Source organism: Scleropages formosus, chromosome 10, assembly GCF_900964775.1.
Source record: "Scleropages formosus chromosome 10, fSclFor1.1, whole genome shotgun sequence".
Taxonomy (NCBI): Eukaryota; Metazoa; Chordata; class Actinopteri; order Osteoglossiformes; family Osteoglossidae; genus Scleropages; species Scleropages formosus.
In genome coordinates this window covers 3,542,661-3,561,906 of record NC_041815.1, presented here as the reverse complement: position 1 = coordinate 3,561,906, position 19,246 = coordinate 3,542,661, and the positions used below count along the sequence as shown (strand labels likewise).

General features: G+C 42.3%; 2 protein-coding genes across 2 annotated transcripts; both read right to left on the bottom strand.

The window, feature by feature from the left end:
• Window positions 1-11,512: 11,512 nt before the first annotated feature.
• On the bottom strand, window positions 11,513-12,484 carry LOC114911611 (olfactory receptor 10A3-like). Its single transcript, XM_029255517.1, has one exon. The coding sequence runs from the start codon at window positions 12,482-12,484 to the stop codon at window positions 11,513-11,515; it is 972 nt and encodes a 323-aa protein (XP_029111350.1).
• A 5,394-nt stretch (window positions 12,485-17,878) lies between these two features.
• On the bottom strand, window positions 17,879-18,856 carry LOC114911610 (olfactory receptor 2AT4-like). Its single transcript, XM_029255516.1, has one exon. The coding sequence runs from the start codon at window positions 18,854-18,856 to the stop codon at window positions 17,879-17,881; it is 978 nt and encodes a 325-aa protein (XP_029111349.1).
• Window positions 18,857-19,246: the final 390 nt, after the last annotated feature.

The following is a 19,246-nucleotide window of genomic DNA, read 5'->3' as shown; positions in this document are numbered from 1 at the left end:
TTTGGGCCTGCCAGGTCTGTCCAACTTTTTCCCCCGCCATGGAATCCAACTAACCACCAGGTGGTGATCAGTTGACAGCTCAGCCCCTCTCTTCACCCGGGTGTCCAAGACATATAGCCGAAGATCAGAAGAAATGACTACAAAGTCGATTATCGACCTCTGACTTAGGGTGTCCTGGTGCCAAGTGCACTGATGGACACCCTTATGCATGAACATGGTGTTTGTTATGGACAAACCGTGACTAGCACAGAAATCCAATAACAACTCACCACTTGGGTTCAGATCGGGGAGGCCATTCCTCCCAATCACGCCCCTCCAGGTATCACTGTCGCTGCCCACGTGGGCGTTAAAGTCCCCCAGTAGAGTGACAAAGTCCCCAGTGGGAGCGCTTTCCAGCATGCCCCCCAGGGACTCCAAGAAGGCCGGGTACTCTACACTGCTGCTAGGCGCATAAGCACAAACGACAGTGAGAGACCGTTCCCTGACCCGAAGGCGTAGGGAGACGACCCTCTCATTCACCGGGGTAGACTCCAACACATGGTGGCTGAACTGGGGGGCTATTAATAAGCCCACACCCGCCCTCCGCCTCTCACCCTGGGCAACGTCAGAATAGTGGAGAGTCCACCCTTGGTTGAGAAGAGTGGTTCCAGAACCCAAGCTGTGAGTGGAAGTGAGCCCAACTATATCTAGACGGTATCTCTCAACCTCTTGCACTAGCTCAGGATTCTTCCCCACCAATGAGGTGACATTCCAAGTCCCAGAAGCCAGAGTTGGCGCACGAGGTTTGGGTCGGCCGGGCACTTGGCCCCAACCACCGCCCAAATCACAACGCACCGGCCCCTTACGTCCTCTCTGGCAGGTGGTGAGCCCACCGAAGAGTGGCTCCACGTTTTGGCTCCGGGCTGAGCCCGGCCAGGCCCCATGGGCATAGACCTTGCCACCAGGCGCTCGCATGCGAGCCCCCCCCAAGGCCTGGCTCCAGGGTGGGGACCCTGTGACCCCATACCAGGCGGGGTAAACGAGAACCTTGATTTAATAGTCATAAGGGGGTTTTGAACCGCGCTTCGTCTCGTCTGTCACCCAGGACCTGTTTGCCTTGGGAGACCCTACCAGGAGCATATAGCCCCAGGCAACATAGCTCCTGAAATCATTCAGGCACTCAAACCCCTCCACCACGTTAAGTATATCAATAATAATACGATAAAAAATAATAAGGTAATAGGAAAAGGATAATACTGTTTTCAACATGATTTTGAGCATCTGGGTCCTAAACAAGAATTAAAGAGTGGGCAGAGTAGGTCTGATGTTATATAGTTTTGATTTAAATTTCCTCAGTGTTAAAAAGATAGGGTGTCATGGTTGCGCTTCACGAGGACGGACTCAAGTACAGACTTTCGTAAACAGATATTTAATAAAGCCAAAACGGAATCCAAAATCACAGTTGTAGGATAGGCGTAGGTCAGGCGATCAGCAAATGTAGTACAGAGGGCTAGACAAAGAACGTGGTCAGGAAATACACAGGCAAAGGTCGATGTCGGAAGAGGTTCACTGTGACACTGCTCGAGAGGAAACAAAAGAGGCAAAACAAGGTTCCGCATCCAGGCTTCCTCAGTGTCCCTCTTTATAGCTGTTTCTATTAGGAAACAGCGGGTGTCGCCGATGTGCTGGCTGCGAGGGACATGACAGTACCTCCCCCTCCACGGGCGCCCCCGGGAGCAAGGGGCCGGGCACTCTGGATGATCCCTGTGAAAGGCAGCAATCAGATTGGGGTCCAAGATATCAGAAGTGGCTACCCACGAGCGTCCTTCTGGGCCATACCCCTCCCAATCTACCAAATACTGCAAGCGGCCCCTCCGTCGGTGGGAATCCAGTAGGGCCCGGACCTCGTAGACTCTGTCCCCGTCAAGAGGTAGCAGAGGAGTTTGTGTGGTGTCGACTGGCGGCTGGTGTAGGGACACTCCTACCGGTTTCAGGAGGGAGACATGGAATGTTGTGCGTACTTGGAGGTCAGGAGGCAACTGAAGGCGGTAGGTAACCGGCGTTACTCGTCGCATGATCTTGAAGGGGCCGATGTAACGAGCCCCGAGTTTCTTTGAGGGGACCTTCAGGTTAAGATCTCGAGTGGAGAGCCAAACTCTTTGCCCGGGTATGAAGGAAAGGGTACACCGGTGCCGGTCCGCCTGACGTTTGTGGCGTTCCGCACTGCGGAGCAAGTAGGACCGGACCGTCCTCCATATGCGAGCGCTCTCGTTGTGCCAAGTTTCCACGGCCGGAACAGGACTCTGGGAGGTTTCTGCAGGGAACAGGACAGGCTGGAAGCCTAGAACACATTGGAAGGGAGACATACCTGTGGACAAATGCGGTGCAGAGTTGTGGGCATACTCTGCCCAGGCCAGGTAGCGAGCCCATTGTGCGGCTTTTAGGAACAGTAGGCTCGGAGATACCTTGCTACATCCTGATATAGGTGTTCTGCTTGCCCGTTGGCCTGCGGTTGGTATCCAGATGTAAGGCTGACCATTACGCCGAGCCATCCCCAAAAGGCCTTCCACACCCAAGAGGTGAACTGGGGTCCCCGATCTCAAACAATGTCTTCGGGGAGTCCGTACAGTTTAAATACTTGTTCAAACAGGATCTCCGCAACCTCAAGAGCTGTGAGCAACTTTGGAAAGGGCACCAGTCTGCAGGCCTTGGAGAAATGATCTATGACAGAGAGGATCACTGTCTTACCCTTGGAGACCGGCAGGTCCACTAGGAAGTCCAGTGCTACATGGATCCAGGGTCGGGTCGGTGTAGGTAGGGGTTCTAGGAGACCAGCCGCCTTTTCGGGCACGGTCTGGGTTTGAGCGCAGGTGGTGCAGGCCTGGATGAAGTCCCGGATGTCATCGGACACCGAAGGCCACCAGAACCATCCCTGTACCAGGGAAAGGGTGCTCTGGATCCCGGGATGCCCTGCCTCCAGGGCCTCATGAACCAATTTCATCACTGTCGCGCGGAAGGAAATGGGAACATAAACACAACCTGCTGGTTTCCCAGGAGGTTCTGGCTCACCATCCTGGGCTTCTTGGATGTCTTGGAGGAGTTGCCATTGGACCGGACCCACCACACATCCCTTAGGCAGGATCCCCTCTAGGTTGATGGGCGTCGGTTTTGGGTCATGAATCCGAGATAAGGCATCAGCTTTCCTATTCTTGGTACCTGGTCGATAGGATACAGTAAAGTTGAAATGGGTAAAGAACAGGGCCCATCGGGCCTGTCGGGAATTCAACCTTTTTGCGATTTCAAGATATTCAAGGTTTCTGTGATCTGTAAGTACCACAAAGGGATGGACAGCGCCTCCAATCAGTGATGCCACTCCTCAAGCGCGAGTTTAATAGCAAGGAGTTCCCTGTTCCCAGTGTCGTAATTACGTTCGGCTGGGGCCATCTTCTTGGTGAAGAAAGCACAGGGGTATAGCTTCGGTGGGTCCCCTTGCCTCTGGGACAGGACTGCTCCCACACCTACTGAGGAGGCATCGACCTCCACCACAAACGGCAAGGAAGGTTCAGGCTGTTTCAGCACTGGAGCGGAGGTGAACTGTTTCTTTAGATCCTGGAAGGCCTTCTCTGCCTCCGCCCTCTAAGGGAGTCTTCGATCCTTGCTAGCCATTAATGCAGTAAGGGGAGGAGCTACTGCGTTAAAATTTCTTATGAACCGACGATAAAAATTGGCGAAGCCAAGGAAGCGTTGGAGTGCCCTTTCTGTGGTGGGTTGAGGCCAGGATGTCACCGCGTCTACCTTCCTGGGGTCCATGGAGATTCCCTCCCGGCTCAGGATGTAGCCCAGGAAGGAGATCTGGCGTTGATGGAACTCGCATTTTTCTCCCTTGACATACAGACGGTGCTGTAAGAGTTGCCGGAGGACCGACCGGACCTGATGGATATGTGGCTCTCAGGTCCTTGAGTAAATCAGGATATCGTCAAGATAGAAGATGACACAGCGATTAATGAAGTCCCCCAACACGTGGTTCAGAAAGGCCTGGAAAACCGAGGGGGCGTTAACTAGGCCAAATGGCATGACCCTGTACTCATAATGGGTTAGTGTAGTGGAGAAGGCCGTCTTCTACTCATCCCCCTCACGGATCCAAATCAAGTTATATGCTCTGCGGAGGTCTAATTTAGTAAACCAGGTAGAACCATGAATACTTTCCAAGGCTGAAGTGATCAAAGGCAAAGGGTGTGGGTATTTGACTGTTATAGCGTTCAACCCCCGGTAATCTATGCACGGCCTCAGTCCCCCGTCCTTCTTACTGATAAAGAAAAACTCTGCTGCTGCAGGTGAAGTAGAAGGCTGGATCAGGCTGGCCGCAAAGGCCTCCCTGATGTACTCCTGCATGGCCTGTTGTTCCGGTAATGACAGGGGATATACCCAATCCCGAGGTGGTGTGGTACCTGGTAAGGGGTCAATGGCGCAATCCCAGGACCGATGAGGAGGCAGTTCAGCGGCGCGGGCTTTGCTGAAGACTTCTCGTAGGTCCTCGTAGTCAGGGGATATCTCCGGCTGGGGGAGGCCCTCTACCCCTTCCACCAATGTGGCCCGACAAGGAAGGGTGAGGCAAGACAAGTGACAGGACTCTCCCCATGAGACCAGCTCATTGGTGCTCCATTTGAAGGCCGGGTCATGTCAACCAGGGGTATCCTAGAATAATCAGGGTGTCTGGAGCTCGGATCAGAAAGAAGGTAAGTTTCTCGTGGTGACAGGCTCCTGTCTCAAGCAGGAGAGGGACAGTTCGGGTATCAACTACCTCTGACCCCAAGGGTTGACCATCGAGGGCTTTCACTCTCAGGGTGACCTCACATGTCTTAAGAGGGACATGGTGCACTCTGGCAAAGCCCCAGTCCATAAAACAGCCCGCTGCTCCTGAATCAATTAGGGCACTTGCCTGTACCCGGCTTCCTCCCCAGGCAATACTCACTGGCAACCTCAACTGTCCCCGGTGCTCCCCAGGACTCACCTTCGTGTCTTTGGAGGTCCCTTGGGGTGGTCGAACCGGGCATGCGGCATGGAGATGCTCCTGGGATCCGCAATAGAGATACAATTTCCCCACCAAGCACCTTCTTCATTCTTCTGTCCCAATCTGACCCGGTCCTATCTGCATGGGCTCCGGTTCCTCCTCGGGGCAGGACCCATGGTGGATGGTCTGGCCTCCCCAGGGCTGTCGAGTCCTGCCAAGGTTGTCGATGGCGGTCTCCACAAACCGGTCGAAGTCCCAATCCTCACCCCTGTACGTGAGCTCTTCCTGGATCGGGGGTTCTGCCCTTTACAGAAACAGGTGAGGAGGGCAATGGAGTTCCATACACTCTTGGCTGCGAGGGGTCTGAACTCAAGAGTATACTCAGCCACCATCCTATTCCCCTGGCTTAGGCGCATGAGACGGTTACCTGCAGCGCGCCCCGCGTGAGGGTGGTCAGAAATCGCTTCAAACCTGTCACGCAAAACAGCATAGGTGGTCCTCCGACGCGTGCGCCACCCTGCTACAGCCCAGGCCGGGCCAGGCCGCTCAGCAACGATAGTACAAATGCTATCTTCGCGTCATCAGCATGATACATGCGAGGGGAGCTCTCAAAAACCAACTCACATTGCATCAAGAAGTCCTGGCACTGGTCGGGATTGCCATCATACCACTCCGGAATGGCGATCTGTGTAGCTGGACCAGAGGCTTCTGGTGGTGCAGGTGGGGCTTGTTCAGCAGGGGGCCGCGGGTGCCGTCAATGTGGAGAGCTGGATGATTCCCCCAGCTTGTAGAGCCTGGATCAATCTGTCTACTGTCTGTCCCAGGCACTGCAGTGACTGGTTTTGCGCTCCCAAAATCTCGCCTTGCGTGGCGAGTGCCGTACACATTTGTGCATACTCCGCTGAGTCCTGGTTGCAGGCGGAACCTTCTGTCATGGTTGCGCTTCACGAGGACGGACTCAAGTGCAGAGTTTCATAAACAAATGTTTAATAACGCCAAAACGGAATAAAAAACCGAAGTTGTGGGACAGACGTAGGTCAGGCGATCAGCAAATGTAGTACAGACGGCTAGACAAAGAACGTGGTCAGGAAATACACAGGCAAAGGTCGATGTCGGAAGAGGTTCACTGTGACACTGCTCAAGAGGAAACAAAGGAGGCAAAACAAGGTTCCACATCCAGGCTTCCTCGGTGTCCCTCTTTATAGCTGTTTCAATTAGGAAACAGCAGGTGTCGCCGATGTGCCGGCTGCAAGGGACGTGACATAGGGCATGAATTTTGCATATTTGGTGAAAAAATGGGTGAAACTCATGTGGCTCAGACACACATTATCTAGTTTTTCCATTTATATTTAAAATAATAAAGAATCTTTTGATGATCTCTTTATGAGCAAATTATGAGTATGAGTTACATTTGTTTTGTGAAATTTGTACTTTATTCATTTTTTATTTAGAAAGAGTAAGAACAATATTCATTTTCTGAATGCGAACATGTTGTCTTCTGAATGCTTTGATCAAACTCTGTTTCACTTCTTTAGTCCTTAAGCAGTAAATGAGTGGGTTCACCATAGGGGGGAGCAGACTGTATAACACGATGATGGCAATACGCACATCTGTACTGAATTTAATACCCACATTATGAGCCAGGTACACAAAACACCGTGGGAGGAAGTAGAGGGCTACTATGACTAGCTGAGGGCTGCAGGTTGAAAGGCTTTTCAGACGCTCATTGGTGTTAGCAATTTGAAGCACTGCCGCAATGATGCGGCAGTATGTTAATAAAATAAAGACAAATGGGACCATTAGTACAACCATAGCGTAAACCAAAACTGAGAAAGACTGAGAAGTCTGATTAACACATGCCAAAGCTGTGACCGAAATGAGATCACAGAAACACTGAATGATTGTGTGAGAAGTACAGTAAGACTGGGGATATGCCCTAATTACTGCTATTATTGGGCTTGCAATTGAAAGCACCCATGAAGTGATACTAAGAATTAAAATTATATCACTGGTAATGATTTTTGGATATCTCAATGGGTAACAAATCGCTATATATCTGTCTAAAGCCATTATTAATAATATGAAGCTGCTCACTGTTGCAAAATAGTGCACACAGGCCATCTGTACAAAGCAGCCAGTGAATGAAATGGTTCCTGCCTGAAACCAGTATTTGGCTATGATCTTTGGCAAAGTGGTGGTACTGAACAGCACATCGGACACAGCAAGGTTTAAGGTGAGAACATACATGGGTTTGTGGAGATTCCGATCTGTTGTAAACAGTACCAGAAATGCTGCATTTCCCACTAAAGTGAAGAAATAGACCAAGAAAAAGACAGTGCCTACAAGTCCATAGTAGTTCTGTTGAAGTCCAGGAAATCCCACAATGAAAAAATCTGTTGCAGAAGTTTGGTTTCCCACAGACATGTTGAACTGGAATCCTCTAACAATCAGAAGCCTGCAACACATAAGTATCTATAAGAGTTCATAGGGTTTTTTTAAACTTAAAAAGTGGATTTTAAATGTTTTAATTAAGAAATATTAATGAATATTGAAATATTTGTGTATATGAATGAATATTCATATAGACATAAGTTGTGACTATTTCTGTTTTGTTTGTGTGCTATAACGTCAATAATTACCTGTGAATTTCAAGACAAGATAACATGAAAAATCTGAGCAAAATATAACAATTTTATTAGCTGTCTCTTACTTTACAAATGCAATTGCATTAACATTCTATAAACATTTTTAGTTGTTTAACAAGTCAGACAATGTTGGGCTTTGAAAGTAGAAAGAACTTAAGGTTTAATTTATTACCTAATAAAGTTGTATAAATCAGTTTTGGATTTAGGGTATGTGCAGTAGAATTAATTGAATACCTAGAGTTAAAGATTTACAATACATGATGTGCATTCTAACTGCCACTTAAAATTATATTTCAAAAATTTAAAATAGGAAGAGCAAAAATGAATGGAAATGTATATTCAGTCAAAAATATAACACATTGTATGTTACTTTTTCTTTTTTTACCTCACATCTTTTGCCAAAGCAGTTTTAATTTATTAATTTAATTTATTCATTTATTAATTTTTAGCTATTTACAGTGCTGGATAATTCTTTCCTGAAGCAATTCAAGTACCTTGCTCAACAGTACTCCAGCAGAGATTCAGACTCAGGTCACAATAAGCTGCCTGCTGCCTTTCTCTTCTATGTTTGTTAGTAGGTCCTCTCCTAGAACAGGAAATTTAGTAGGGTAGTCAATGAGTGGAGACAGCTTTTCCATAAAAACAGAATATATATATATATATAAAAGAAAAAATTTAATTCAGTTGTAGTTTCACACAGTCATCAAAAAAAAAGTGGTATCAGAGCAAAGGCACCTTACTTTGCTGTTCTTTTTGGCTGTTCAAGAAGGTTTCTAGAAACAGTATTTGAAGAAGCAAGCCAAAGTTCATAAAGTTTTCAAAAAGCTGTTGTTTTGCACATGCCAAATTCAGGGTTGTTCTTCATTGGCCCTTACTCTTGCTAAAGTAAGATTCTGTGCACAGACTGTATAACAAACTACTCTCTTTAAATACTCTTGCCTTGCTCATTCTTCTGGTCCAACCACAGGGACTGACTTATGCCAGCCCAAACTTTGAGCATATCAGCCACAGGAGGGGTAATTAAAACTGATTGTTTTGCGAGATATTTTTGTAGTCAAGGAAAACAAAACAAAAATTGAGATGTGTGGTATATTTTATTTTGTCTTTTCTGTTTCTTCTGTGCTCTCTTGGAATAAATACAGTGATATCCTTCCATTGGTAAAGAGAAGCGACCTTCCACTTTGTCCTTGAATCCATTTATTAAGATTTGAAAAGTATGTGCAAAATGTATGGACAAAAGCAAGTATTGCATTAAAGTTGTTTACTAAGGAGGTGGTACAGTGGTGTAATGAATAGTGCTACTATCTCACAGTGCCTGAGCTGTTTGGGTATAGGTCTGAATTCGGCTCGGTCCATGTGGAGTTTTCATTTCTCCCCATGCCTGAATGGTTTTCCTCCCATAGTCCAAAGACATACAGTTCAGGTGAAGCAGTGATACTAAATTGTCCACAGTATGTATGTGTGTGTGGCTACTCTGTCATGGACTGGCATCCCATCCAGGGTGTACTCCATCTCAAACTTTTGCCTAGTGATTTTGGAATAGGCTACAGACTCCAGCAACCCTGAGCAAGACAAACAGCTAATAAAACTGGACTGATGGATGTTTACAAAAGGAAATAATACAATAATACTTTGTTGAACCATTTTCAATATTCAAACATTTTACTTTGCTGTTACATTTATATCATACATCAATATATTTTCCTCCATCTATTCAAGACAACTATGTATTTCAAAACCTTATGACAGCTAACCCTTGCTAAGGATTTGAAGCCTACAGTTCCAATTTTCTGTCTTTACTTACAGAAAATTTATGGAAATTAGTAAAATTCAGAAATTTGTTTCTTGTACAGGTGGTTCCTGATTTACAATGGGTCAACTTACAACTTGTTAGACTTTACGATGGTGAGTTGGCCATAGACATTCAGTAGAAACCATACTTCGAATTTTGAATTTTGATTTTTTCTTGGGCAAGCGATATGGGACGCAATACTTTCCCATGAGCAATCCAATCTGCATCTTCCAGTCTGTCACGCAGAGGTGTGTATTAGATGTATTAAATGCATTTTTGACTTACGATATTTTCGACTTCTGATGGGTTTCGTGGAATGTAATCCCATGGTAAATCGGGGACCACTTGTACTTATTTATATAATCACACCATCTAGTGACATTAATGTGCAGTGTGAGTCAAATTTTAATCGATTTTGACATTTTCCCATTGTCACCATTTGATTTGGTTACATTATTGCATTCAGTCCAAATAACCAAATATTATGAAGTTGGAAATCTCTTTTTTATGTCAGCACTACAAAACAATTAATCATAGGTATTCAAATCATAACTAGAAGTTTACATAATGCTTTTCATTATGAAATAAAATCAAGTCCTTTTTTCTAATTTTATTGATGATTTGAAAGTTGAAAGTTATGTTTTATCATTCCCATATCCACATACTTTTAAAAAATTCCTCTTGGCATCTCAACTACCTTTCAGTGTTAACCTTTGTACAAAGATTTCAGCATGGTCCAGGGGACAAAGTGCTGGAAACATCTAAGGTCAAGTTATTGTACAACAATTCTACTAAAATATCCCACTATGAATCAAGCTTTTGCCCCTCTTTTTCTGTAAGCAATAAGATTAAATGAAAATTATAGTCATAACTGTGACTGATGAAGGATAGAACAAAGAGAAAGCATTCATTGTATTACCCAGCACATCTCTTCACTCCAGATTAATCTAACTTGTTACAGTGAATTTCATATTTTATTAATGCCTGATGGAGATTGCACTTTGATGAGGCAAACAGGACCACCATTGTCTGCAAGTAGCAGTGGTCCAGTTGTGATGTCTCTAATACGGTTACTCCTAAACCCAGTTTTTGAAGACATCACTTTTCATTGCCACTCTCAACACCCCCCCCAAATCTTGGATTTTCCTTCTACAAACACTGGTGCCACAGCCTTCTTAGATTTCAGGTACATCTTTAATGAATCAGGAATTCATTCAGTAGATCTCCTTCTTCAGGCTGATAGCTTCTTTCACTAATGATGTCTACCTTGTCTCTTGATTTGTTGCCATGACAGGCATTAACCACCTTCCAACAATAGCTCTTTGCAGTAGCCTACATCCTACAAATACTTAGCATCTGTTCCAACTCTATGCCTCTGACTTGCTTTGGAATGCAGGAGAAACTCTTATGATGGGAGTCCACATGATCATAAACCAGGGCGTCTGCTAAATATTCCAAGGACAACCTTACTACTCACTTGGGCCCTTTCAGGTCTGTCCATTGGTGTCCCCAGATGTTGATCAGCTCACAGCTAAGAACCACTCTTCACCCAAATGTTCAGAATATATGTCATCAGGTTAGATAACAGAACTACAATCAGGTTTTTTGAACTTGGGTGCTCTGGTACCAAGAACACTTATACACTACCTTGTTTTTACTCATGGTATTCATTATTGCCAGTATGTGGCTAGCATAGAAATCTAGCCACTTGACATTTGGGTTGAGATCACATAGGCTTTTCATCTTGATAACGTTCCTCTAGGTTACTTCATTGTAAGCTACATGAACACTTAAGACTCCCAGTAGGACTGCATAGTCAGCAAGCAGCACTCTCTCGATCAGGACATCCAGAAAGGTCTGATGCTTGATGGTAAAACCAATTCCACATGCAATGGCGAAAGTCATCTAAGGCTAAACCCACAAAAAAATTCCATTTAATAATAGTTTAAATAATAATGATTTTAGTTCTCTTTTTTTCCCACGAATAATTTCTGAATTTGGTTATTTTTTCAATGTTTCCTAGAGAAAAATAAAGGTAAAAATAAAAACAATTAAACAAGGAAAATTCTATACTTTCTAAAGTATTTATTTTCCAGAGATGTTGATCTTCCCTGCATGTAGTTCTTGTCTTTTCAGTCTTTTGATCAAACTCTGTTTCACTTCTTTGGTCCTTAAGCAGTAAATGAGTGGATTGACCATGGGAGGGAGTAGACTATAAAACACAATAATAGCAATGCGCAAATCTGTACTGAATGTAATTCCCACATTGCTTGCAAGATACACAAAACACCGTGGGAGGAAGAAGAGAGCTATTATTATTAGTTGAGGGGTGCATGTGGAAAGGGTTTTGAGTCGCCCTTGAGTACTGGCGATTTGAAGCACTGCTAGAATAATAGAGCAGTAAGTGAATATAATAAAGGCTAATGGCACCAATAACACAACCAAAACATAAATGAAAGCTGGGAAAGCGAAAGCAGTTCTGTCAATACATGCCAGTGTTGTCACTGAAGTATGATCACAGAAACACTGAATGACAGTGTTGGAAGAACAGTATGGCAGGGAGTATGATCTAATTACCACTATCATTGGGCTTGCTGCCGAAAGTACCCATGAAGTGATGCAAAGAATTAAAATAATGGAATTTGTCATAATCAATGGATATCTCAAAGGGAAACAAATTGCTACATATCTGTCTAAAGCCATTATTACTGAAATGTACGTAGTCACTGTTCCAAAATAGTGCACAAAAGCCATCTGTACAAAGCAGCCAATGAATGAAATGGTCCCTGCCCGAAACCAGTACCTGGTGATGATCTTTGGCAAAGTTGTGGTGCTGAACAGCACATCAGATACAGCAAGATTTAAGATGATGAAATACATGGGTTTGCGGAGATTGTGGTCTGTTGCAAACAGTACAAAAAATATTGCATTTCCCACTAAAGTGAAGATGTAGACCAGGAAAAAAACTGCGCCTATAAGATCATAGTAGGTGCGGTGAAGTCCAGGGAAACCTACAATGAGAAATTCTGTCACAAGGGTTTGATTTCCATCTGACATGTTGAAGGGCAATCCTCGGTGAGAAAGAAGCCTGCAACACAGAAGTATTTAAATCCTTTCTAAGACTGAATTTTAACATGTTTTACATTTCTAAATTTTCCATTAGATGAATTTTTGAATAAAATATGTAAAAAGAATAAAATATGGAAAATGAAAAGGGGATGAAACGATGCTCATATTGTATATTCCAGATTTAATTACTTTCCAAAGAGAGGGTTGCTCAACAGTTCTCACCTATGGGCATTAGCTTTGGGGAATGGCTCAAAGAACAATATCACAAATGCAAGTAGCTGAAATGCAGAGCAAGCTGTCTATTACAAGGTGCTACTTACGTAGAATCAAGAGTAGTAAGCTGAGGTGGTTTGGGTACATCGTAAGAATGCCCCTGATCGGCTCCAGCTGGACCTATACTGGTCATGTCCCACTGGGAGGAGGTAATATTTCTCAGTTGCTAAGGAAAGGAATGTTCTGGTCTGCCTGCTGAACCTGCTATCATCACAAGCAGAAGGAAACTGAGTGGCTGAATATGCTGAAACTATATAATATACATCAAAGTATGTTTGTAAAAAGAAACAGTCAAGCAGAACAGAATATAGAAATAAATAAATTTTGTAAATATCACAATCAGGAGTTTTATCTACAGGCAGCATAATTTATTAGACTAACGAAATGACAGTATATTTATAAAGAAAATGCCTTACCTGTTTTAATATTTTTGATCGGAGAAATGGATTTTGTGAGTTTCCAGAAATCTATAAAAAACTTAGGTAAAAAGCATAAACTCCCTTTTTCATTCTGCACTTTTTGTTAGTTGAGAATTTTTTTTGGATAAACAATAGTAGTGTATTTCAAAACTGACAGAAAGAAAGAAAGAAAGAAAGAAAGAAAGAAAGAAAGAAAGATCATTGACCTGTTACATAAAAGTATCCCAAGGTGAAATAAAGTTCTCTCCTGTATCATAAACTGAAAACTGAAAAATCTGTCAACAAATTCATAACCCAGATTTTTGAAGTTTACTTTTTCACCATTGTTGATTAAGCTGCAACTATTTCATAGTAATTTCTGTAGAATGCATAAAACTTACTATTTGAAAGTAAATTTTAAGTAACATAGAACACTAATTTCACAGAAATGTCACTTAGAAGTTCAGTTAAATCATTTCATAATTTCATTCAGACCAAAGTCTGCTGCTGAACTCATATATAAATATAGTAAAAGTGGCAGACAGTGAAAGTACACTGAATTATCTTAAAATTTCATACAGTAATGCAAAAATGTGGTATAAAAACAAGGGAACCTGACAAATACCACCTTACTTTGTTGTTCTTTTGACAGTCTCCAAAAGGATTCTTCAGATGCTTGATGACAGCTTACGCATAACTTTGGTTGATGTGAGTAAGCAAAAAAACAAGACAACCAAAAACCGAATATTTTGGAAAAGCTTTTGTTGCCCACCCACAGCCAGAACTTGTCTACATTTACCTTTACCTCTGCTAAGATACTTTAAGGGCTTTGTGCACTAACTGTAGAAGAGACTTCAATTTTAAACACCTTTTTGTGTTCATTATTTTGGTTTAACCCTTGGGACTGACTTGTGTAAACACAACCTGTCAGACAACCAATCACAAGAGGGATGATTAAAACTGATTGCCTTGTGAGATATTTTAATGGTCAAGAAAAACAAGACAAAAACATTTAATATTGTCAGATACATTCTAATTTCAGTTGAAATATGTACAGTAACATCTTTGCATTGGTAAAGGCCATAGACCTTCTTCTCTTTGTCCTTGACTTCCTTTGACACAAATTCATAAATAAGTATTCAAGCAAGGGGGGCGTGGTGGTGCAGTGGGTTGGACCGGGTCCTGTTCTTCAGTGGGTCTGTGGTTCGAGTCCCGCTTGGGGTGCCTTGCGACGGACTGGCGTCCCGTCCTGGGTGTGTCCCCTCCCCCTCCGGCCTTACGCCCTGTGTTGCCGGGTAGGCTCCGGTTCCCCGTGACCCAGTATGGGACGAGCGGTTCTGAAAATGTGTGTGTGTGTGTATTCAAGCAGCAACATGTCTGAAATAGAATTAAAGATCACATGAACGTAACCTATGTAAGCGTATACCGTACAGGTATACCCCAAGAATCATCAATTTCGGCTATGAAATTTTGAATTTTCAAGGAATTTCATTTAATATTTCTATTTTTGCTCAGGTGCAATTCCTTCATACTTATAAGGGCCAAGTTTGGATTTTTTGTGCCTTGCAACAGAAACATTAATATTTACTCATTTAGCAAATGCACTTAGCAGACACAGATACAAACGTCATTATTAAGGGTCATTTAGAGTCATTAATCCACATAAAGCCCATGTTTTTGAACTATGGCAGGAACCCACACAAACATAGGAGAACATGAAAACTTTACACACACTGAGCAGGGATCAAACCGCAGTCTAATCAGCCCAGGGACTTTAAGACACCAGCATCATCCAGAGGAGAGACAAGCACCACCATGTGGTCTTCTATACAGTAATAGTTGGGTTTGTGCTTCATTAATTTCTCAGCCACCATTACCCTTTGTTTGCTTTTTTTCATCTATTAAAATCTTAGTAATAATAACCCTCATTTTCACTATCCAAAAAACATACCACAGCTTGTTCCCTGTGGCCAGTGCAAATTCATTTGCATTGTCTTCCTGATTTCTTTTCTTTAATGTTTATGATTGTTTCTTAAAAGCATGACATGTAACACATTTATATTCAAATGTAATGTAAATTACATTTACAGTAAAGTAATTTATGTAAAGTGACTAACAATGTTAATCTACCTACAATTTTTTACCCATTTGTACAGTTGGCTAATTTTCACTGAAGCAATTTAGGGTAAGTACCTTGCCCAAGGGTACTACTGCCGGAGGTGAGATTCAAACCTGTGGCCTTTTTGTAAGAGCTGTGAAACAGCTGATTAGCTTTGGTACTGCAGACAGCCATACAGTATTAGAGGGTAATTAATGAAGGCAATATGCCTTATGTTGTACTATGATAACTGTTGTACTGTTAACTACTGAAGTAATCGTGTCAGAATTTCCTGATATTTGTGACATAAATGGGTGCCAGTTTTGGGATTCAAGAATGCATAAAAAATTTACCATTGAAAGTAATTAACCAGAAATATTGTTAGACAGCCTAATAAACAACTTATTTTCATTAATAAGATGGAAGGAAAAATCACACTTTTAGCTATTATAGAACTTGCACTTGCTCTTTATTGGATTTTGCTTGCCTAGTAACTTGTGGGGGAAAATATATATATATATATATATATATATATATATTCATTACGTTCATCTGCAAATGAATCACAATCACATGTACATTATCTAACATTTTATAATAATTAGGTGAAGATTGGTTGTGGCTTGATTAATATCTGCTGAATCTGCTGAGAGGTTTTTTGGGAGAAAAGAACTAGAGCACACCCCCACTTATGCACACCTGTCAATTACAGAACATTTTTAAAACCTCTCATAAACCTTGGCACTTCTGCTTCCACTGGTTGTAGTAACCTACTGATATCTGCATGTCTCTCGGGTTCAGTGAGGCCCCAGACAGGGGACAGATGTTAATTTAAAATGTGTTGGTTTATATCTAGTCTCGTTGTATAGTGTATAAAGTCTGTAAGCAGAAGTGTCTGAACCTAGATTTTATTACCTGTTATATACTTTCTACTACCCAAAAAAATTAATTCTATTTGTATTTAATTTCTGGTAATAGTTTAACTTATGAGATTTGATGGTGGCAGAAAAGTATTTGTACTTCATGGAATTGTACACATACTCAGGGAAATTTGCTGGTCCTTACAAAAATGTTTACTTGCATATGCTTGTTCCTTCATTTTCTAATTTCTCTGGTCATAAGGTGGTGGAACTTGAAACAATCACCTGATATGGCTGTGTTAGGATTAGCACCCAAAGGAATCGTACTGAAATGCTGGGTGGGTCCCTACACATTTAAATTTACATTTATTGATTTAGCAGATGCTTTTCTCCAAAGCGATGTACATCTCAAAGAATACAATTTGTGGATTACATTAGGAGAAAAATAGACATAGTTGCAGAAGTGTGATTCTTAAGTAAATTTAGTTTGTTTCTTTCCACCATATGCACCTATGTTCATCACATGAGTATCTGCATACAACTCAGAATAGATGATTCCTGATCACCTTCCTACATTTTTTTTTTTTTTTTGAGATACACAAACATTTACTTATATTACAGGAGTAGCTGTGTAAAGGCTGATCCGGGCAAGATCTTAAATTTTGGTGCATGAACATTTACACCTTACACGAACTTGTGGGATCATGGGCAAAATGAGTCTGGAAGAGGTGACTTTTCAGACCTTTTTTAAATGTGGACAGAATTTCAGCAGTTGCAAGTGAGAGGGGGACATTGTTCCACCACAATGGAGCCAAAAGCGAGAATCTCTGCACTTTACCTTTGATGCGCGGGACCACCAAGTGGGCAGAAGTAGATGAGCGAAGCAATCTGGTTGGGGTGTAGCGGAAGATCAAGTCTTGTAAATAGCTGGGAGCAGTTCTACTGATGCATTTGTAGGCAATAATCAGGGTCTTAAATTTGATCTGGGAAGCTATGGGAAGCCAGTGCAGAGAAATGAGTAGAGGAGATGCATGGGAATGCTTTGGCATGTGAAACGCAACTCAGGCAGCAGCGTTATGTATCAGCTGTAGAAGTTTGATAGCAGTACTGGGAAGGACATACAAGACAGAGTTGCAGTAGTCCAGATGGGATGTCACCATAGCCTGGACAAGTAGTGTGGCAGAGTCAGTTGTGAGGTAAGAATGGATCCTGTGGATGTTATGCAGCATGTATCTGCAGGTCTGGGTTGTGGCTTCGATGTGCTGAGAGAAAAATAGACTTGAGTCAATCATCGCTCCCAGACTCTTAGCTGAGGAGGTGGGCAAAATGAGTGAGTTGTCCAGTTTGATAGATAGATCATGACAGGAAGATAGGCCAGCTGGGAGGTGAAGAATCTCTGTTTTGGAGAGGCTGAGTTGGAGGTAGTGATCAGACATCCATGCAGAGATATCTACCTGGCAGGCAGCAATGTGTGCAGAAATGTCTGATACTCCAGGTGAGGAAGAGCAGGTTTCATCAGTATAGCAGTGGTATTTGAATCCATGGGAGGTTATGACCGTGCTGAGGAAGGAGGCATTTGAAGATGCCTGTTGACCACGGCTAGCTGATTTTTTTTCAGACACTCAGACTCTGTACAGCATGACTCACCACCAGAAAAGTCTTAACGTTCCATAGATAAAAAAAAAAAAAAACAACAAAAACACAAAATATCAACATATACAAATGCAAAAATATTTTATTTTACCTGAACAGTTTACTTAGAAAGAGCAGATATATTTATTTTCTGTATATCAACCTGTTGTTTAGTGAATGTTTTCATCAAAGTCTGTTTCACTTCTTTAGTCCTTAAGCAGTAAATGAGTGGATTGACCATTGGAGGGAGCAGACTGTATAACATGATGATGGCAATCCGTAAATCTGTACTGAATGTAATTCCCACATTGCTTGCAAGATACACGAAACACCGTGGAAAGAAGTAGAGAGCTATTATGATTAGCTGAGGAGTGCATGTGGAAAGGGTTTTGAGGCGCCCTTGGGTACTTGCAATTCGAAGTACTGCTACAATGATGGCACAGTAAGAGAATACAATAAAAGCAAGAGGTACCAGTAACACAACCATAGCAAAAACGAAAGCTGGGAAAGCATAAGGGGTCCGGTCAGTACATGCCAGTGTTGTGATTGAAATGTGATCACAGTAACACTGAATGATGGTGTTGGAAGCGCAGTATGGCAGGGGGTATGCTCTTATTACCATCATCAGTGGACAAGCCTTTGCCACTACCCATGAAATTATGCTAGTCAGTAAAATAATGGAATTTGTCATTATTGTAGGATATCTCAAAGGGTAACAAATTGCAACATATCTGTCTAATGCCATTATTAATAATATGTATGAGTTGACTGTTCCAAAATAGTGCACAAAGTACATTTGGACAAAGCAAGCAGTGAATGAAATGGCTCCTGCCTGAAACCAGTACCTGGCAATAATCTTTGGTAAAGTGGTGGTGCTGAACAGCACATCAGACACAACCAGGTTCAAAATGATAACATACATGGGTTTGTGGAGACTGCGGTCTGTTATAAACAGGATGAGAAATATTCCATTTCCCACTAAAGTGAACATGTAGACAAAAAATAAAAGAACAGAAGCAAGCCCAAAATACATAGGATGAAGTCCAGGAAAGCCCACAATGAAAAACTCTTTCACAGAGGTTTGATTTGTAGCGGACATGTTGAACTCAGAATATAAACCTGAAAGACAAATGCCACTGATTAAAGGTAATCTTTGTTTTTATCTTTTTACATTCTTTTTTTTCATTTTCATCCATGATCACTGTTGGTCTAATGTTATTGAATTTTACAGTTTTTAAAAACTAAGGAAAAATAAGGTCTTATCTCTTATCTATTGATATTTTTCTTTTATTTAAACGGACACTAAAATGGCTAATCAATTTTTACATGAAACTAAAAAGGATACTTTGACTATTCATCAACATGCCTTTATTTTATGTAGTTGAACTGTGTCCATTAGGTAGAGAAACATTCCACCCTTCTTTCTGCCTGCTTTCATTGGGTAGTTCATTCAGACTAACTCAACAGTAAAATGAGAGATGGATATGAT